This window comes from Limulus polyphemus, unplaced genomic scaffold, assembly GCF_000517525.1.
Source record: "Limulus polyphemus unplaced genomic scaffold, Limulus_polyphemus-2.1.2 Scaffold1729, whole genome shotgun sequence".
In the NCBI taxonomy this organism is placed as follows: Eukaryota; Metazoa; Arthropoda; class Merostomata; order Xiphosura; family Limulidae; genus Limulus; species Limulus polyphemus.
The window spans coordinates 224,169-247,120 of NW_013667339.1; the positions used below are offsets into that span (position 1 = coordinate 224,169).

At 32.3% G+C, this 22,952-nt stretch overlaps 2 protein-coding genes across 3 annotated transcripts in view; both read left to right on the forward strand.

The window, feature by feature from the left end:
- The window catches only part of LOC106464731 (sodium- and chloride-dependent GABA transporter 1-like), a 52,671-nt gene that overhangs the window by 25,823 nt on the left and 3,896 nt on the right, over positions 1 to 22,952 (forward strand). The window lies entirely within an intron of this gene.
- Positions 1,049 to 20,352, forward strand: LOC111087094 (sodium- and chloride-dependent GABA transporter 2-like). Of its 2 annotated transcripts, none has more exons than XM_022392509.1 (7): positions 1,049 to 1,216; positions 1,421 to 1,604; positions 5,419 to 5,465; positions 10,090 to 10,411; positions 11,836 to 11,967; positions 18,804 to 19,032; positions 19,720 to 20,352. In XM_022392509.1, exons 4-7 carry the CDS (start codon positions 10,153 to 10,155, stop codon positions 19,919 to 19,921), a joined length of 822 nt encoding a protein of 273 aa, XP_022248217.1. In that variant the 5' UTR covers positions 1,049 to 1,216; positions 1,421 to 1,604; positions 5,419 to 5,465; positions 10,090 to 10,152; the 3' UTR covers positions 19,922 to 20,352. The 2 variants fall into 2 exon arrangements, with proteins under 2 accessions (XP_022248217.1, XP_022248218.1); XM_022392510.1 differs by having other exon boundaries at positions 1,202 to 1,293.

Genomic DNA, 22,952 nt, shown 5'->3' on the forward strand with positions numbered 1-22,952 from the left:
ACAGATAGCCCTTGTGTAGCTTTGTGCATAATTAAAAACAAACAAACAAACAATCAAATGATTCTATATGAGATTTAGATAAAGACTTGTTGTTGGTGACCCGTGGTCACTATTATATCTTTTTCAGAGTAGTCTATTAGAATATTATGAGTTTTTAGGGACTGCGGAAGCAAACAGCTGTTCACGTTTCTGTGGTATGGTCTTCATCCTATTATATTCAAGTGTTGCCTCCGTGTCTCCAGATATGAATTTTTTACCTCAACTGAAATAAAGATGTTGAATAATGAAATAAACACTTCAACCCCTTCGAAATATTGAATACATTTTTAAAAAATAATTCCTCTGTATTGATTTTATAATTTGATAATCTTATTACTCGAAGAAAGAAAAAGTATTATCTTAATAAAACTATCATTTCGAATATACACGATTTTATAGCTTAATTTGCAATTTTTTGACGATTTTTCTCAACTTTAAAATGGAAAATATATTATGTCATACTGGATAACAACTTTTGAAAGGTGGAAATCGAAATAAATATATTTATAACATCAAAAAAACCTATAAGGCTCCATTGGATTGCACTGAGCTGATGAGAGCTTATATAGTTCGAACCTGTAGTTCTTAGCTTTGTATGATATGGGATCTGTTATTGAATATAAGCATATCTGTTTCTTAGTTGTATATCAAGAACCAAAAAGTGTAAAAAAATCATCTTGAGAGAAAACTCGATTGTTAAATATAAATGGAAAGCAAGAAAACTTCAAACTATCTTTTGCTGTGACAGTTTACAAAGATGCACATATGAAATGAATTGTCCAGCAATATATATGTTATCTTATTCTTAGAATACCATTTTCTAGAACATTTTTTTTTTGATTTTGTCATTTCTTTTAGCTTTCATAAGTGAGTTTCTTTGGAACCTCCACACATTTATCAGATGTTCCTTAGCTTGCCTATGGGAAACAATTTCTACTTTAACGGCGCGCATACATCGCGAAGCTGAGCAGTGAAAACACAATATAAACCGGCTTTAGGCAGTTTCAACAGCATTACATATATTGTTAGCCTTAGCGGTATCTGCCTTTCAGAATCAGTAGATATATAAGGGTGGACTCTGTGACTTGACTGAAACAGAAGAGTTGCATCTTATAACTTGTTTCTTTAACTTGCTTCCTAGAAGTGCTACATTTTAAAATATTTCCTGCTTTAACAGGCAAGCTATGAGCGATTTCTATTCCCATACGAAACGTCTCATATTTAATACTTTTCCAAGAAATAACTAACTAGCAAGTTTGTATCTGAATATAATTCTCTTTTTTTAACCATCTTTACATTAATCTTTAACTGAAAATATTATAGTGAATAACACATTAAAGGCCAATGATTTATTATAATTGTTACTCTTACGTTCCTACAGGGCGTTTGAATACGACTACAAAGAAACTGCTAGCTGTTATACCTTGTATCCCTTTGTTGGACCGGGCCCTGCAGCGACCTTCAAGAACACACCCAAAAAGTATATAAAAACCTCACTCTTTGTATTTGGTACCATTTGAAGTTTCATCAACTGAGAAGAGCGGCCTGCCGAACGTCTCCATTAGGTAAGTGTGCCATAATACACATTTGATTTTCATTATTTAATTTTTTCTATATTACGTACTACTTGTTTCACCTGGAAACGTTAAAATTTCTCCAGATTTTTATTGAAACTTCTTCGAATAGGCTAGGTATACTTAAAACTTGAAACATTCGAACAACTTCGTAATGTATCAACATCCAGAGCCAATTAATTTGAACTTTAAAATAAGGTTGTTTGAAAAACATTTACAATAAAATTTGAATCTCCTCTTTTCATATGGGAGTTTATTTTATGGTACTCATTGGTAGTCCTACACGTAGTTCTCCAACACATACCCTTAGTTAGGTTTCTCTGTGATATAAAAAAATATAGTGTTAAAATCTATGCAATCAGTCTATTTACCCCAACATTTAAGACTTCGATTGTAGCAAGTATGCACTTAAAGAAATGTCAGGTTATTTAACACAGTTGCAAATCTGTTGCAACACTTTGAGTAAGTAAAATGTTGCTCAGAAGTTACTAAAATTCATATACGATTTGTTGTTCACGTCTTAGACTTTTTTGGGGGGGAAGATGCAAGACATTGTAATACTAATTTCGATGAATTTACAAAGTTAGAACGCAGACTTCTTTTTACGTTATTTAGAAAATGTACTCGTGCAAGATTTTTATGTTTCAGCAGTTCTCTGTTACTCCAAGTTATCCGATCATATCACATTCTACATTCTCTTGAACAGATTCTTTCAGTAGTATAATTTTTGTAATATTTGGTTGGCAAATAATATTTAAAAACTAAACAAAAAAATGTCTTGGGTAAATGTACTTAATACGTCTGATTCAAAATAATTTTTTGGACAGATATACATAAATCATAATAAATGTGATTTAAATGCCTTTTTTTGGCAGACGAGAATAACTGTTTTTCACGGTTAACACGGTAAAATACAAGATGGCGGCAAAATCAGGTACGTGGGTGCAGCTTGCATTTCAAGCTTGAGAAGTCTCTAGTTCGATCAATCGATCGATGAACGTGCGTGTTTAGCTGAAAAGCCGCCATAGCAGGATGTGTTATGCAATAAAGCCTGCTAGGCGAAAACGCTATAGAGCCGTTAGGTGCAAATATTAGATTTATAGTATGATACAAATTAACAATTTTGATCGCAAAAATTTGAATCGATGAAAATATACTAAAAATAGTATCGGTGCAGGAGTTGAGTGCACATCTGGACTGCTAAGACACGTTGTCCTGCTCTCAGTTTGATGACGTTATACTCTCTCTAGGAATGGAAAACTACAGTGTGCTGCAGACCATGACGTCACTGGTAAAATATGTTTAAGGTCTGGTAACACGATACTATACCACAAATAGGTAGATCGAAGTCAGGTTCGCTGGTTATTATTATTATAGCTTAACCCTTGGTAAAGTTTTTCATATTCTGTTTGGATCCACACTTTTGACTTTTTTTTATATTGTTGTTTGACTATCAAGAAACTTGTGTTCTGGAGGCTAAAGGCATGAAATAAAATTTAGTATTTTAGCACCCCTTCCTTCAAAATAAGACAAATTTTTCTGATGGAAGAAACCCTAAACAAATTATGCGGTAATGCTTATTTTGCTTTTTGATGTTTTTTATTTATTTGTTAACACAACTTCAAGAGTATATCTGCTTTAGATGTTTATTTTCATTATTTTTATCGTTTTAAAATATTTAGCTTGGGCATAAAACTGTTTGCACGTATTAAATATATTCCGACAGGAAGCTTTCGGGTTAATACCTATTAGCTATTTTGTTTGTAATTAAGCACAAAGCTACACAATGGGCTATCTGTGCTCTGCCAACCACGGGTATCAAAACCCGGATGCTAGCGTTATAAGTCCGCAGACATACCGCTGTGCCACTGGGGGGTCTTATTATCTTGAAACGTAACACCAGAATATGCTCTTTTACTGCCTTGTTAGTCCTGCTTTACTGTTTTTCGCCTGGTCGTCAAACTTGGGACCGTCATGGGGTGGGAAGAGGTTCATGTGAAGCCAGCCTTCTTTGCCCCACCCAAGCCTTCTGTGCAATGACTTTCTCGTCAAATTGCTAAGCAACTTTAAAGTCCTGGTCTACAAAGATGTGGTTAATTAAACTAGTCCATCAGTCAAATATACGCATTAACAAACTTCTGACGTATGAGTGATTTGTTTCTCTGTCAACATATCAAGTTTTTAATTTGATAAAATGTCCCTGTATAACGGGAAGTCTACAAATGTTCTTTTATATTCTAATACAATTTTGTATGCTTAATATTATATTTGTGAGTCATATATTATTCAACTAGAAATGAATATTGGTTTAAAAAGTAAATTTATTTTATATTCGGATTGTACTTAAAGCTTGGATTAACATAGAAAAGCCAACTGCAGGGTGTTAGAATGGGCTGTGACTGAACAGAAGTTATCCAAAAATTCCAACCGTTGAGTCGTTGACTCAGAGCCAAACACAGCATTGTAGCGTAATTCAGACATAGCGGAAGTTACACCGGTATTACGTCATACTGTTTCTGATCGTACCAAGTAGCAATAGCCGCCCGCTTATGCTGCAGAAGCCATGTATGGTTGTTGGATTACGTGCTTGAATTGCATTGCTCTGACTATACTGGTCCATTAGAGATAACAAGTTTAAGATATTATAGGTTAGTGGTTTTTCGGTACATTAAATACGAAACAGTTGAAAAGCTTCACTAATTTTAGGAGCGCGGGACATATTAATAACATTATTAGATGTCTTGTAGCAGTTACTGTACGTAAAGCCATCAAAACTGCCTGCCCCCCAGTGGCACAGCCGTACGTCTGTGGACTTACAATGCTAGAATCCGGGTTTCGACACCCGTGGTGGGCAGGGCACAGATAGCCCATTGTGTAGATTTGTGCTTAGTTACAAACAATCAAAACTGCCTTTTTAATGTTAGCTTTGTTCCACAACAAGGACATTATATGTGACCCTAGACCAATGTGTAATTTTTACCAGTTTCTGGTTGTATGTATTAATTTAATAACTACTTACCAAAGGTCTTCCGAAACGAACTACGTTTGGTAGAGAGCAGGAATGATCAAGTGGAATATAGACATGGTTCAAAGTTAGAATATCACTCACCCATCAAAAATAAAGTTAAAATATTGTTCAAAAACGCATTTGTATAGAATTGCTGCCTAAGTGGACTGTCAAAATGGTATTAGTGACGTTAAAGTACTCCCCCCCCCCAAAAAAAAAAACTTCAAACAAGTAAACGTACTCCAAATTCCACACGATACTCGCGTGGATATCACTTGAGTGCATACCTTATATTTTTAGCATCATGTTTATCTTGTAGTTCGTTTGTAGCGATCTATAACTGCGTTTGTTTATGAACCATCAAATTCTTAAATTAACCGAGATCCATTCAAATTTTGTACGACAAAACAGTTGTGTTGATCTAAGCGTTCAATATATGAGAATTAAGGAGAGTAGGTCGGTAGAGTGAACTCATGAATGAGTACTGTAAGTAGTGCCCCCAGTGGCACAGCGGTATGTCTGCGGACCTACAACTCTAGAATCCGGGTTTCGATACCCGTGGTGGGCAGAGCACAGATAGCCCATTGTGTAGCTTTGTGCTTAATTACAAACAAATTGTAAATAGTTTTCCTACATCTACACCTGTTCTTAAAGTAATTGCAACATTTAAAATATTAAATATAATCAATAAATATTTCATCTCAGAATTGTTTCTACTCAGTCAGCACAGATTTTTTTTTTAATTTGAGTTAATATTTATATTTATTTACCCCCTTCTTTCATTATTTTTATTCTTAGACAAGAGTTCAGGAGCAACAAATACGTCAGAGGACATTACAAGCAAGGTATGATATTTTCTTTTTATTAGTCTACGTTAAATCTGAATAGACATAAAACGACATTTGATTGATTTATTTTTAAACAGCACAAAAAGCCGACGTAAACCCCGGTACACCTGTGGTATCTTCTGGATGTGTTCCATACGTTGGAGCACGTGCTGCAAAAATACTACTTGGCACAACTATATTTAACGCCAAAAATACTTAGTTCTGTCCTGCTAGTTTACTACAATAAGTTTTTTTATTATTCTTTTACAAACGCCGTGTATATAGAATTACTTATAGGGTAAGGTCAGCAGACCATCCTGTTGACTTATGTATTTTTAGCTTCATTCAAATCTCTGTGATCTATATAAACGTCAATGTGTGTGTGTGTGTCTGTTCCTTATACGTTTCCACATTTCATGATCAATCAACACCAAACTTGACTTTCTAATTTCATATCTAATTTCGGAAAAACTACCAATGTTGTATATCCATCAGCATTAGAATGAACTATGTAACCACTATTGTTAGAATTCTTGAAAACAGTATGTCTTTCTTTTCACTATTGGTGCCCTTATCTATATTTATTGGACTTTTAATTAATGTTTATTATATTAAGAAAAAAACAAATAGAAACACAATTTCCTGTCGTTTGTTGAAAACGAGTTTTTATTTCACCCGTCCAACGGCTTGCCCCTAAAGAAGAAAGGTCTACTTTTCGAAAACGTTCGGATTATAGGGTTTTCATTTACTTCTATACCCTATATAAAATAGCTTACCCAAACAAAACTCACGCGCTGTCAATGTTTGCATATTTAAGCTTGTAATTAACGATTTGGTAGCGCATAGAGTTTGACATAGAATGGAAAGTTATTGTATTAAAGATAAGGTATAAATTCTAGCACAGATGACACAATGATAGCTGCCAATCATTTTATATTTAGTGACACACACAGCGAGATTAAAAAAAAAACATATTCAAAAACTTTTGAAACTGAGGCAGAAAGAACTTAAATAACAGTGGAAATTCTTGAATACATATATTTTTTATTTTGTTTTGTCATATACTTATATAAGCTAGAAATCTACAACAGAAACAGCAAGAGGAATTGCCAGAATGTGATTAGTCTTGATTTTCTTATATGCACTTTCTAATCGTCCTCCTGGTTTCAAATATATAAAGATTGTACTTCAAAAGAAGTCTTAATTTAGACATTCCAAAATATTCAAAAGATCCTCTCGAAGTATGTTTGAGCCTGGATTATTTACAATATGATCATCATCGGTAAAGCTGAAGATATGAAACGGAAAGGTAATTCTGTCTCAAATATCAACTGCAGAATTTTTGCTAGAAATAGAACTTTAACAAATGCACTGTAATTTTACAGTATCTTCAGATGACACACGTGGAGTAGAGTGATGCCAGTTACACCCGCGCAGAAACCAAATATCAAGCAGACCTGTTTATCCTTGGGCAACTTGCCAAGAGGGAGTTCTTGCAAAAATACTTGGCTTAAACTCGTCTCTTAAAAATGGCTTAGACTGTCCCAGTTGTGATCGAATTAACAGACGCTCTATTTGGAACGTTTTAGCAGCATCATATCACACAGACAGGCGCCATTGCTGTCTGTTGCTTTAATAAAAACTACAGTGCACCGTTTCCGTCTAACGTACGTATTTGTAACACTATCTTTATTTATATGAATTACAGAACCTAAAATATTTTAGTCCGAGGAGGTAGAATTGTGGGTAAATGACAGATCAACTTTGGATTCCATTCAGTATAGCTTAAAATTTAATTCTTGCAGTTTACGAAGTAGTGCATATCGAATAATTCTAAATTCTGACCAAGAAGTTAGCACACAGGATCACATACAAAAGTTGTAATGGTTTTCAAACGAGACCCAAAACTCGAGCGTTTTCGAATAGTTCACTATTCTTCTTCGTTTGAATAATTCTAAAAGTAGAGTTGCTTTTTTTCAGTTAGGAAATGCGTGTTTGTTTTATTGTTAAGCACAAAGCTACACATAATGCTATCTGTGCTCTGACAACTGTGGGTATCGAAACTCGAACTTAAGCGTTACAATCCCTCAAAATTGCCGCTGCGTTACTAGGGGAATACTGTTATGGAAATAGAAACTTAGCATTGCTGCTATATTTAAATTTTAACAATAGTGCTAGGAGCGGTTCGAATATGTTTGATGCCATGAGATATCACCCGCATGTTGTGGGACAGCGGAATATTAGCCTAACTAGTTCTGCCATAAATATAAAATAAGATGTAGGGATAATACACAGAGTCCTTTGTAATAATCGCATATTTTCTATGATAAGACATAGAATTGATATTATAAAAACAAACATACACGAAGTACTGGCAGAGATATAGTCTGATTTCCTTTATTTTTTTCGTGAGGGAAAGCCGATCCTATGCATCAAGACTGAACTGTATAGGCACGAACCTAATCTATGCAAATTACAAATGCCTTCATTATTAGCAAAAAATTTGATTTAGGAATTGGATAGTTTGATAGTACATTTTAGATCTCAACTTTCTTAGTGGAGATTATTATAAACAAACGATTTATTTGTAGTTAAGCACAAAGCTATACAATGCGCTCTTTGTGCTCTGCCCACCACGGGTATCAAAACCCGGTTTCTAGAGTTGTAAGTCCGCAGACATACCGCTGTGCCACTGAGGGGGGGGCTAAACAAACGAAGAAATATGTCAATATGTTTGATAACTTAGAAGATAATCGAGCGTTAATAGAAGCAGTCAAGATATGTATATAACTGCGGGTTCCACTTTTGAAATATTCATAGTTTTACAGTTATAAAATCAGTCTTTAATGTTACAGTTGCCGATGTGTCTAGTGGAATCAGTAGAACTAATAAAGAAAAATTACTGCTGTCGCTTTTTGAATTAAGTATTTATTATAGAAGCTTCTCCAGCGTTTAAGTTTCATACAGTTTGAAAAAAATGGTGGAAGAGGGGGGGGGAGAATATTGGTATTTAAAATATAAACGGCACTTTTTACGAACACGAGGTAAACGGCAACTTCAGATAACGGTGTTGAGTGTTACTTCTGACTAGAAGTGTGGACATCACATCTCGAACTTTGGACCTTTCGATTTGTAGTCGAGTGCGCTAATCACTAAGACAGAAAATTTAGTCCTAAAATGTACATTTCTTCATGTCGATTTGAAATGGCTTTCTTTATCACACTGAATTCTTTTTTGTCATTTTTACAGCTTAGCAATGTTGCCAATTAAGGCATATATTTTTATAATATTAATCTTTTTAAAAATTTTTAAACTTGTACATACTTACATAAATGGTGCCCCCCAGTGGCACAGCGGTATTTCTGCAGACTTACAACGCTAGAAACCGGGTTTCGATACTCGTGGTGGGCAGAGGACAGATAGTCCTTCGTTCTTAACTACAAACAAACTTCAAATAAATGGCAGTACTAACAAACGCAGTACTTTCACGTCGTGGATAGAAAATTGATTTCGTATTAAACTTGCAGTTAGGTTACTAAAAATAAACGAACAGGGGTGTCTTGAATTGACCCTTGTGAGCAGAAAGTTATTATTAAGTGATTTTAATCGTAATGCGTAATAAATAAGTATAAATTAAATGTTATATTCATATGTATGAGGAAATACTTTGTCACTCTTTTTTTGTGCGCACGCCAAAAAGAAAAGAAAAGAAATTCAAGATACTGCTATTTGTGACCTTGGTAATTTTCACATGTTTGCGTATCGAGAAATTATTAGCTTGAATGTTTATGTTGGAAGTTGATAGATTTCGTAACAGCTAATTTATAAATTATATTCCAACATTTTTGTACTTTACACAATCGCAGTTTTTCGAACCTTAATTATCTCACTTTTTTAATCTACCATATACTAAAAATGATGCGAATTGTTATAAGTTATAACGTCATAAAGTCGATAGGACAACAGAGGCGCCGAATTTAAAAGTTGTTGACGTGACTTCTGTATGCTTGTAGTGAGAGTCAATTCACTTTCGGTTACGTGTTGAGACTAAGGTAATAAGTGACTAATGGCAACTACCGACAGCTACATCTATAACTGAAGTTGGGTTTTCTATTATAATTATTGAAGTGGTGAACATAATTGAGTCAATATCCAACTAACAATTTTTTTTTGTATTTTTGGACAATCATTATCCATCTTTAGAGCTACTAATAGCCACCCATTGATCCTGAGACTCACGTATTTTGGGTCTGTTTTGACGTTCACACGCATTAGTAAGAAAAGAAAATCTCATATTACATTTTGGTGAAATTAGCAGGTTTCTATAATTAATTGTGGTTGCCTCACTGGCTGTATCCTGATTAAAATCAACATTATATTGATCTAAGAAGACTGCATCATTTTGGTACATTGATTAAAACCATTTCATGGGGGAAAGGTCCCCAGACCCTCCCTAGAGTAGAACTGGTGTTCACACAGAACTTCACACTCCAAAATTTTACTCAATCAAAAGGCTCACCCACATAGATTCCCGAAACTTGGCAGACCTGTATCTGTATTTTACTATATTCAACTTAAGTCTTAATGAAAATGTATTTCTCTCTCTACTGTGTATTAAATACATTTTATCATTTGCATATAGGGCTAAACTCATAATTATTATCAAGAAAGCTAGAAGTCCAACGTGTTCATTGAACATTCAATAATGAAAATTCCTCTAGAAGAGCAAAGTGCACTGGCTGCAGAAAATGGGATCAAGCTCCTTGTTGTCCCCATTCCAAATTGTCTTCAAGTTCAAGTACCCACACTTACAGAGGAGGAAAATGAGGATTTAGAAAATGTGTCTTCCATGGAGAGAGGTGAATGGAATGGGAAGCTGGATTTTGTCTTCAGTTGCATTGGCTATGCCGTTGGCTTAGGAAACGTATGGCGATTTCCCTATTTGTGTTATGAAAATGGAGGAGGTGAGGAATTTATCACAGTATTTGTAACATTAATATCTCATAGCAGTATTTTAGATCTATTTCTTTTTAGGAGGAGAATAGATCTAACTAAAATGAATGTCCAATTTGACGTCAAATATGAAAAAGTAACGTTGTTAATATAAAAATCGCAAAATATTGATAGCATATAATAACAAATACGGAAAAGAAATAGAAGAAGATGAATGTGTAAGATTATTCGTGGTAACAGAATTAGACATTTTTGAATGAAATAAGTTTAATTTACATATAAAAGATTAAGCAAGTGTTTGCAATAACATCTTTTAACAAATCAAATTTCTTGTGTATCACAGTTTCAAAAATCGCTAACTTAACACTTATCTCATCTCCATCAGTTGAATTTTAAATCACCATGATATTACATGTCACATGACTAACTAATTAACATTGTTTTACACAATCCTCAGCTTAGTAATAGTATCCATACATCCCCACTATGTGAGCCCTGTGTTGGTGAGCTAATGTATAAGGCAAATAAAAAATATAGCTGGACCAAAGGATAGATAGAAAATATGTAAATAATAAAATAGAAATTACTAACTCAAACACAATTTTGAAAAAAAAAAAAAATAGTTAGTTGCATTAATTTTTTCAAAGACACACCACAAGTTTAATGATGTGAAAAAGGACCCACCCACCCCTATCTGCCAGACCTAAGGTTTGCCTCAGTAACAGTCATTGACATCAGAGATGTGGAATGGTAGTCATTTCATATCATCTTTCAAATGAAAACACTTTTTTTTCAGCCTATTGCCTCTTGCTTTTATTGTTTACCTTTTTAACATTTAAAACCAATTGGGGTTTTAATGCACTTAAACCTTTGAGTTCAGTATTGCTCTTTGGAATAGAATATGTAATTAATAGGAAAAAATCAATGAGGAAGAGTACATGAAATGTTATGGTTAATGTGAAAAAAAGAATTTTCATATTCCTCGGGTATTATGTATAACAACCAATATCACTGTTGAATGTATATATATGTCTGTGAAACAATTTTGCTCATTGTGCAGTTAGTCTATGAAACACTTTTGTTCATGGCAAAGTTAGTCTGTGAAAATTTTGCACATTGTCTAATTAACATACATAAATCCCTGTGGGTAATATGCACATTATCATGTCAGCATGCATAATTTCTATTATATAATGTACACGCTGGTTAACATGCACAATTCACACTGGAAAATGTGTACACTATCTGGTTAACTTGAGAAACTTTATTATTCAAGACGAAAGAAACACACTCCAAATACTGGCTATTGTGCATAATTGCTGCTGTAAGTAAGCATACTTGTTCACCATAATGTGTGTGTTTAGGTGTACTTTTGGAAGGTTTTATGTAATATCATACAGTGAAATAATTTCTGATTTTTGTCTTATAATTTTAGGTGCTTTCCTCCTTCCATACCTAATCTGTTTAGTATTATGTGCTATCCCACTGTTTTTCCTGGAGGTAGCTGTTGGCCAATACCTTAGCACTGGTGGTATTGGTATATGGAACTTAGTGCCAATGTTTAAAGGTATGTCAACCCCACTTACATATCTCTTCCATTTTATCCCCCAATACAGAGTGTCCCAGTCATTTTCTTTGTTTTTCTTACCATCATACTTATAAATGTGTGTTTATGTGTATGTGTAATAATAACCACCAATAACAATGGTTTGATGTGTTTGTCACTTGGCAAAGATTCCTTGTGACTGAGTAAATTTATTTTTTCATGGTTGAAATAAATATTTAATTTGGAAGGGATTTGTAGGATAACAATTTGTTGTACTTCCTGGGGTACCTCTTACAAACAGACTTGTAGCTGGAAAACTTGAACACTTATCTAGTAGATACCAAGCATAACAAGCACAATTTGTGTATGCATATTTTTCTATTAATCTTATAATTTATATTTTTGTTAGCAACCTAGGTAGTTGCTTGTGAAGTTTCTCTATTATTCCATTCCCTTAGTATTAAGTTACATAAATAATATTGTTTAGCCAGTATGTTTTTTATCATCTTGTTGATTTATTAAGAGGTTTCAAAAAATTGAGTTTACCCAATTTTTTTGGTTTGTCATTAAAAACATAGATGTTACATATAGAAAATATAATAAGTTGACAATCTCACTGGCTGAACTAACTGGAAGTGTGGGTACATACAGTTTGAGGCAGCTTCATTCTATTATACCTGAGATAAAAGTAAAGCTGGTTAAAGTTTAAGTAGTGAAACGACCAACATTGTTGATATGATGGGATTTCTGAAAAACTAATCCACTCAATCATTCATGGCAACTTTATGATGCTTTTCTCCTGAATGATCAAATTGCATAATCATTCAATTTTGACACACTTCAATTTTAGTTTTGGCAAGAAATTGTTGAAGTATATCAAAAGAACATTTGATGTAAGTATTTTAGAAACTGAACGAAAGGCAAAATTTTCTTTCTTAATGATAAAATAAGTTTCTAAACTCACTAATTGTTTTCCAAATTTCATAATTTTGACACAATTTCAAATATAAAAAGTAATCTTAAACTTAAAAAATCACATAGATGTTTCTTTAGGTATTCATCAAAATTTACCTGAAATAATTTTTCATTTCATTGAAATGATATTCTAGTTTTCATATCTTTCCTACTGTCGTAATTTGACAGTAGGGTCACCTTGACTATTGTATGTTCCAGTGAGCCAAATCTTCATCGTGGATCAGCGAGTAACCAGGTCAAAACACGTGGAATCATCTGCGTGAGCCACAATCAGCTGCCACAAGTGTAGTTGGTAGGGCTGTAGCAAAGGAAATTAAGCTTTAAATTCTTTTACATTCATTGACTTTTGGTAATATCTAACTGCCACTTGAATGAGCACTGGTGACTTCTTCATTTAGTCAATATTAAGTTGTACGTTGTTTCCCAATAAACAGTTATACATAAACGTTTTTATTTTGTGAAAGATATAGTAACAGCTTTGAAAGTCATTAATAATATAGCAAGTTCATGAATATTCTAAGCTCATTCTTAATCTAGAAATTTCAAATTGGTATACAGAAGACATCTGCGACCATTCTTAATGGCAGGCGTGACAGTTTTTGTCTTTCACATCATTCACACATTGAAGTTATATTTTCTGAATGAAAAATTTTATCAGAAGGTGAGCATTCTATAGACAGATTGGTAAAACTTGTTTAAAATTTCTATTTTCCAACAGTAGACTAAATTTTCCAATATATTTCTTCATATAGAGGTGAACTAAAATGTAAACTATCAATACAGTATGGTTATTATTTCCAGATAGTGTTAATTTCAGAACTTTTAGTTTCTTTCATTCTATGTATATAACTATATAGCATAACTAAATATAAAATACCTTCAAAAATTTAGGAGTATTTTTTGGAAAACTTATGCACTTATCCGTGTTAAGATGGTGAAATAGTTGCTTTTCTCAACTGTTTCTTTTTTCCCACTATTCAGAGATTTTATTATGCTTAACCTAGAATTTTGATTGTAGGTCTCAAATGGTCATGAAAACTATCCATTAAAAAGGTTGAATTAAAAATGTATCTCTTATTTTGAGATCTGTTGAAATTGAGTATTTTTGTATTTGGATCTTTGTTTATGTTGGTTGAGACTGTGAGATTTCTATGAGCTAGTTCAAGCCTGATTAGTGAAACCTCTTTAATGAATTTCAAAATCTCATCGACCAAACATTAAAATTGTCTTTTTTAAAATTGTCAATAAAATAATTGGCAATGCTAAAGAATATTGGTACATGCATAAAACTTGTGTAGGTGTAGGTTTCGTTATTTTAGTTTATTAAAATGCTGGAATTGTTTATGTGAAACAGAAACTCGTTTCTTATCAGATAAATCAGATAGCCCAACTATGGGCCCTTGAGCCATATTTGGCTCACAGACTCCCTTGTACACTGGAGTCTAAAATGAATGTCCACAAAAAGAAAGGGTTTATTGGAACACAGGGCATTGAATTTGAATTGGGAGGAAAGATGTTTCTTTGTTGAAAACAATGGAAAACTGTAGTGTCTTGTGTGTTTACAAACCTTTGCTATACCAAAGGAATACAACATAAGGCATCATAAGAACACAGAACACAAGATAAAGTACAACCAGTATGTAGGAGAATCACTGGCTGATATTTTGATGAACTCAAAAGGGAAATGCAAAAAACAAAAAGTGCTTTAAGTATGCAAAATTTGGAACTGACAGTCTTACTGCATCATACGAGGTCTCTCTTATGCTTTCGAAAAATAAAAAATCACAGTAAAACAGTATGCAGTGGTAATGGCACGTGCATTTGGGGATGATAAAGTGGCTGGAAATTTTGAAAATGTACCATTAGCTCAACAGACTGTGGCAAGGAGAGTAAGTGAAATGAATGAAAACTAAAATTTTCCATTCAAAAATATAAATACTTTTCAACAGTTTTAGATGAAAGCACAGATATCAGTGACATCTCTCAAATGCTGACTTTTATCCACAATATTGATGAAAATTTCTCAATACATGAAGAACTGAAGGTGCAACTTTGGATAGCAGTACAAAAGGATCTGACATCTATGCAGAGCTTGTCTCTGTTATTAATGAATATAATGGGTTTCAGAAGTGCTTCTGCATTGTGACTGATGGTGTAAGAGCAATGACTGCAATAAACTGGGATTAGTCTGTTTGCTTAAGAAAAATGGAGTGGGTACTCTCACTCTTCACAGTAATATACATCAAGAAGCCTTTTGTGGGATGATTTTGAAGATGAGTGATGTAATAGGCAGTGCTGTCAACATAATAAACATCAGTAAAAAAAATCCCAAAAACATAGAAAATTCATCTATTTTTTTTATAGAAGAAGAATTTAGTGATTTTTTTTATAGAATGCAGAATTTAGTGATTTACCATTACATTCCAATAACATATGGCTAATGCAAGAAAGTGTCTTCAGCATTTCTTTTCACTTAGAAAAGAAATCCTTTGCTTCCTCCAGAATGAGCAAATTGACAACATATTTTTATCAACTGCAACATAAAGACTTCCTTTTCCCCCTTGGCATGACTGATCACTTGAACCTCAGACTACAAGGTAGGCAGTAGAATGTCTCCCAGGTGGTGGGACACTTCAAAACTTTTTAAAAAACTACATCTGCTTAGTGTGTTTTTCAATGAAAATAATATTACCCACTTCATGCCATGAGTTGTTGGTAGATGACAGAACAGCAGACTTTTCAACCTTTGCAGAAAAAATTTAATATTTCTGCTGTGTTTGAGAAAGATTTGCAGACTTTGACACATTAAAGCCGAGTCTTGAGCTGTTTAGCAACCCAATGGAAATTACTGATGTAATCTGACCATTTTGTTATTAACAAAGAAAAATTGGAGTCATGATAGTTTCTGGATGTTTGTTTCTAGGGAGCATTTTCCAAAATCACAAAACTCTGCACTCAAAATGTTTTCAATGTTTGGAAGCACCTATATCTGTGAAAGCACTTTTTCCTGTAATGAAACAAGTGAAACTAAAGATATAGTACATGACTGATAATGGCACACTCAATGCATGCCTAAAACCCTCAACCTCCAGCATTGAGATTTATTTCAAACCACTAGTTGCAGAAAACTCTTGCCCTCAGTATTCCCATAAATAGGTAAGGTTAAAACCAAAATAATATTTATTAAAATGAAAATTAGTACCTCATTCTCTGGTTAAGATAAGGGTTACCTCCATGGTCTCACAAACAAGAAAGACTGAAATCAGAATAAAACTTATCCAAATGTAAAATGAATAGACAAGGTAAACGTTAAAGGAGAACACTGTTTTAGTTTAGTAAGTATATGAATCTATTAAAAATAGTATGTCTAAAACTAGGTTAAGAGTATATTCTTTTAGCCCACAAACCTTGAGAAGCTGGATCACACTGAGATAAGTTAATAAGCTCAAGCATATAATAATTGTGTCTGTTATCAGTAAGTCAAGGACTATAAATTAAACATTCATATTCAATTATATTTTAGATGTAAGGTTAGAACTGGGAGAGAAAGAGACTTTAAGACAGTATCTTTTTATGGATTTGATAAAAGTGATTAAGTTACTAAAACTGAATTTAATTTTACTGCAAACAATGATTCTCATTTACCTTTTAAATTATGTTCATAAAAAAGGCAAAAGATCAAACAGTAAAAAATTTGATAAAAACCATTTATACTTGTTTTCTGAAAATATAAATTTCATAGTAAAGGACCAAAACAGTTTGTTACTAATACAAATTACTAATAGATTTTGATCAAAAGTAACTTAGCTTTATAGATTAGAACTAAGTAGTAAATTATGAATTTATAAAGACAATTCTATTTAACAAACAATCTGATAAGATGTACATAATTTTATAACTCAATACACAAAACAACAAACCTACGATGATTAGAATATAATGAAATCTCATTTAAGTACTTTCAGTATTATATATATTAATTATATTTTAAGCCATAAATTCAATTATATGAACAGTAATATTTAAAATAATTATAAACATTAAAATTGATCACGTCGATCAATCTACCTTTCAACAAAATGGGCTATATCATTTGACCATGTACTATGACAATAGTATATTATTAAGGGATTAGATGCCAAAATATTTGATTTTGAAATTGTTAAATAATGATCTTAGACAAAATTTACTGACCAATCTGGTTATTTGTTTCTTATTTTTGTGTGATGAATAAGTGGTAGAGAAAGCTAGGTTAAGGAAGACAAAGTTAAGTTTGTTACATTGCAGATTTACCCCAGTGTTCAGTGGTTTTCAATAGTAGATCCAGTGTTCACTGAAGTGTTGATATACTTTTGCAGCTGTGGTTTCAAGTAATTACTCTTACAAACTTAATGTTAAATGAGGTTTAGCCAAATTATCACTTTCATGTACCTGTGCAAGTCCTTTTTTTTGTTGAAAGGGTCTTTTGTTTTAACTACTTTCTGTTATGGTTATAGAATATTACAATAGTTAAACTGAATAATGTTTTCAATAAACTTGTTGTTTTTTTGTAAGAATTGCTACTTTTCTAATGAACTTGTGAAATGGTTTTGAGTTCAGCCTCTAAATTTAACAAACTCTAAACCTAGGCAAATGTAAGGCTCAAAACTTAAATGATATTGTAATATAAAAACATGAATACTGCAAAATTAGTAACTTCTTTTATTCACAGAACTAAATTCATATTTGTAAGGTATATTTTCATTAAATTCATAATTACAGCATTTGTAAATATTATAAATATCTACTAATTTTTATTTGTTACAACTTACTTCCTATTTTTGTGTAGTTAATCTTAATTGTTAAAGTTTCAGATATTCTGAATGGAGCAGAAATATTTAATGATAACATTTTAGTTAGAAAAATTTTCTTATACATTTTGTGCAGATCTTAGAGTGTCTTAATTAAGTCAGTTTTAAACATTGTATTCATTTCTAGTTGATTTTAATGTAGCAATGTCTTTAAAATCTTCTTCGTGAACAACTGCTACATTTTCTTGACTACTACTTGTGCCTTTAATAACTGCTTCCTGGCTCAGCAGTAAGCCTAAAAGCTTGTAATATTAAAAACTGTTTCAATACTCATTGTTGGCAATGGACAGATAACCCATTGTGAAACTCTGTGCTTACTATAAACAAAAAACTCTTAATAATTTTGAAAGGTGTACTATTCTGCTGAATCTTCATATTTTAAAATGTTTGTTTCTGACAAGTATTTCGATTGATTTCCTAACTTTTGAAAGTTAATATTTGAGTTGGTTTTTTTAATTTTTAATGTAACAGTGTAATTACTTGTTCAGTCTATTGGGTTTAAAGGAAACATACAATAATGTTTTGATAGACATATTGTATAACTTGAAGTGGAAATTGAGGAAATGTTATGCCCATTTTAGGCAGAAGTATTGTATGACTACCCTAACAAATGTCAGTAAGAGCACAGACTGCTTAAAAATTAAAATGCCTTCCAAAATCTCAATAAAACACTAAGTAATAAAAATAAATCTTGGTAATTTAACTCTATAATTAGATTGTATATTTAAAACTGGTGTTATACAACTAAATTAAGCTTTATACAAAACCTTAAATTAGTGTTATTTTTTAACTATATATTTTTTTCAGGTGTTAGTTTGATAAATGTCATTATTTTGTTGCACTTATTACAAAATATCAGAATGTTCAACCTTATTCACAAATTTTGTCCTTTTCTACCAGAAGGGAGGAAAGCTAAATCATCTTTTACAAAGAATAAACTGATTTTTTTTTACAGATTTAAAAGTTCCAATTTTTTGGTATTTAAATAACTTGTATACCATTTTCTCCTTTTTTTTCTTTCTTAAATTTTAGGTGTTGGCTTTGCATCAATGACAATCGTATGTCTGTACAACATCTACTTTGTGGTTGTGATAGCTTGGACTCTGTTTTATCTGGTTTCATCATTTACATCAGATCTTCCATGGAAAGGTTGTGGTAGACCTTGGAACACTGCTAACTGTTTTGATCCTGAGTTTGGCAATGTTTCTGTTGCTAATGTTTCTATGGGTAATTCTTCCTCACCTATTAAAGAGTTTTGGGAGTAAGTATTTTTTCAAGGTGAAAATTGTGTATTTTAAGGGCAAATATTGTAAAAAATGTAGGTATTTCAGATTTTATGAATTTGTATTGATGGTTCTCATATTTTCCAAACAAAAGGCATTTTACTTAAGAATTATCAGAAAAAATTTTATTGCTATTATTTAAGTCTGTGCCTACTTTCTAAAAAAAGTATTTTAGAAACCTTTTCTTTTACCTGTTTATTTTTCATTCAATCATTTATACTTCACTTGCAATTATAAAAAACTTGCCTGAAAAACTTCAGTTACTATGACATTTCATAATTATATCACAAGTAAATGTAACTAAAGAATATAGGGAAAAAAATCTTTGGAAGTATGTAATAAATTGTATCTGTTAGCATTGTTTTGTTGAGTTTATTAACTTTTCAATCTTTCATATCAATGATTTGTTAAGCTGATAAAAACAAACTAATACAGTACTAACTTAAAACATACTCATAAATATAATCGATATAAAACATCATATTATCCATGTTAAATTTTATATGATTTATATTGTTTCATTAGCCGTGACATAGCACCTCATAGAATGGCTCCGTGTTTTTTGAAGTACAAACTTTTAGATCATAGCTCAATCTTTTGACGGATTTAAAATCTAATTAAAACAGTGGCTATTGAGGATTCCCTCTTGTTTGTTTCTTCTTCAGGCATCATGTTCTTGGTATTAGTTCTGGAATTGATGAACCAGGAAACTTGCGTATGGAACTGTCATTATATTTGCTTCTTGGCTGGGTGATGATTTATTTGGTTATTTGGAAAGGGCTTCATAACAGTGGGAAGGCAAGTGTATACTGCTTTTTTAAAATTTCATTCCAATCTTATAGTTTCTTACTAAATATTAAAGTATAGCTGTTAAGAATAACAGTTATAGTATCTTTACAAAAGTTTTTCCTTTGTTTGAACTTGACCAGTATGATACTTTTCAGATATAATTAATTAATCTTAGTTTCAAATATTTTAGGGGCTTACTTCATTGGTTTGGCTTATCTTTGAAATTAAAGTATTATTACCAAACTTCACCTAACTATGAGTGTTAATCTACAATTTCAAAATTCTGTTTTAAAATGTGCATTTATTCATGTTGCTCAATTTCTTTGAAAGCTGAGTTTGTATGGTTATGGTGTCTGTGTTTTGCTGATTGATGACTTTTATTATTACAGGGAAAAGCAGGTTTTGTTTGAGATATATTTACAGAACCACTAAGATATTTAAGCCTTTCCTAAAAGAAACAACTCAAATATCTATAAAGGAAGGAAAAATATGCTTTCTTAGACATTTTGTGGATATTACACATTTGTTTAAATATTTGGATATACCTTTGGATCCAACAACTTTTCAAACTGAGGTGTAACATAAAAAAGAAGTCCATCTCCAGCACCTTCAAGTGTCACACCTCGGAAGAACAGTATGGTCAGAATCACATAAGGAAACAAGGCTGTAAACCAGATGATCTGTAAATAATGGAACAAATAATCATTAACTTAGCAAAATAGTTTCATAGCTTCCTCTTTTTTTTTCATGAGCTAAGGAACTTGTTAGTTATACTTACTTACTCTGGTATTTATCACATTTTTGTTATATCTATTAGCTTAAATTAACACACACAAGCAACATATTCATATTTAATCAATTATAAATAGGCCAATTATCAATGCAAATATATTTACAAGTAGGCCACTTATTTCAAGGAATTTATAGGTACTGGTCAAACTGTAACTCATTTTTTATTTCTTTTTTTGTCTCTTGACAGGTTTGGGTTGTTGCAGGCACACAAGTGTTCTTTACTTTTGGTCTTGGTTTTGGTTCTGTCGTGACCTTGGGAAGTTACAACAAGTTTCACCACAATTTCGTGAAGTGAGTTGGATAATAAAATTTATTTTTTGACATGTAGTTAATCGTAATATCAATGTTTAGTGTTATTTTTTATGAGGTTAATCCTTATGTAGTTTTGGGAAATGATTGAGAGGAGGAGTTAGTATTACTAATGGTATAATTATTCAGACTATTATTCTCGTCTTTATTTTGTGTATTATTATTTTCACAACGCTTCGACCAGTGAATTCTCCAGCCATCAATCCTTATATCTTGTTTCAATATATGCTGCTTAGTTAACTTTTCTGCTGAAAAATATTTAAATTGTGTCATAAGATTACAGAGGTTGCATACATATGGCCAATATAAAACCACAATGGAACAGAATATGTCAGAACTACATTTTTATGTTGTTTTTTGTAGATAATGTGATGGCATTGGAAATTGATTACCTTTGGAAATGGTATGTAACATACTGACTCAAAATATTCATAAACTCAGGTCATGAACTTGTGTTCAAATAAGAAATGTAGAATTTCCAAGATGGGAATATTTTGTTTGCTTAATAGTATTGGAAAAAAAATAATACGCATCAATTGGGGGGGCACTATTCAGAAAAGATAACGACAACAAATTATAACCCCATCATGGTTATCAAAGTGTGATGTCTTGGAACATATGAGAATCAATGAACAAAAAGGTCAGTGGCAAATGCCATCCATGTGACTGCAGCAACTGTGTGTAAAATAATAAAAAAAGAACTTTATAAAACTGTATGAACAGTACCTAGCTGATGAGAAAATGGTAGTCGTGTGTACCTTTCAACTTTATCAAGTTTCATGCTACTTTCTACCTGTTAATTGGTGAAAAAGAAAATTCAAAAAGTGGTACATGCCATGTTGTAAAACTTTTTCATAGGTATTCACGATCACCACGGGATACTGTGCCAAAAGCAAGCTTGAGATCAGAAGAGTGAATACAAAGGTTAAGGGAACCCTGCTTACTATCAGAACAATGTTATGGACCCTTTGTACCACACAGAAACAATAGCTCTTTATGGAAACAGGATCAGTAGTGTATTGGTTCACCAAGATAAGTCTTATCTCCCATTTAACCATCCCATACCTTAAGCAGCTGAAGAATGAAATGGATATTCATGCTATTCTATAAGACATACAATCAAGTTGCTGGATTCAGAATCTATGGATTTGTGTTCAATCACATTGTTGAAACAGCTACATGGGAAATCACAATTGTACACTAGATGGATTATGGAAACTATACACAGCTGTTGGGAAACCATGACACTTGTGCACTAGATGGATTATGGAAACTATACACAGAGGAGAGGTATGCTTTGAACAAGACAGCCTTACGACAGAGTGTCTTACAATGGAAATTGCATTGCAAGGCTAGTGTTAAAATGCATGGTTAACAGATACATCATGACTACAAACATGGTGACTTGAATTTTTTATATCATGGTGAAACACTAAAATTGTTTTAATATATCTTACTCAAACTTTTGTATTTTGCCACATAATTTTTACAGTCTAGCAAAACCCCTACACGACTTTAGGAGATATTTTTGTATTGCAGAGATTCCTTCATCTTGTGTATAGTAAACCCAACTACAAGCATTGTGGCAGGATGTGTGATATTTTCTGTGCTTGGGTACATGGCTCACGTAAAGGGAGTTGAAGTTGCAGATTTGTTTAAGTCAGGTATGATTCCTAAAGAGTTGTATTTTATATCCTGCAAGATTAAGTTGGTAACATGTTCATAATAAAATCCAAATCACTTTCACTCTAGGAAAGAATGTGTATGTAAGGTAGAAATTTTATTGAAGTGCTTATGATAAGTAAACTTAACAATAATTCTAAAACGTTACAAACAAAATAATTAGGATTTGTATGAAAAAGTGCTAATTTAATTTTATCTGAAAGAAAAAAGAATCTGAAAGTATACTTAGTGGTGTAAAAAAAAAGCCATGGAGTTTTTAATTATTTTTTGCATATTTTGTGTTACTGCATATTTCTTGATATAAATTATTCTTGCAGTTGTTATG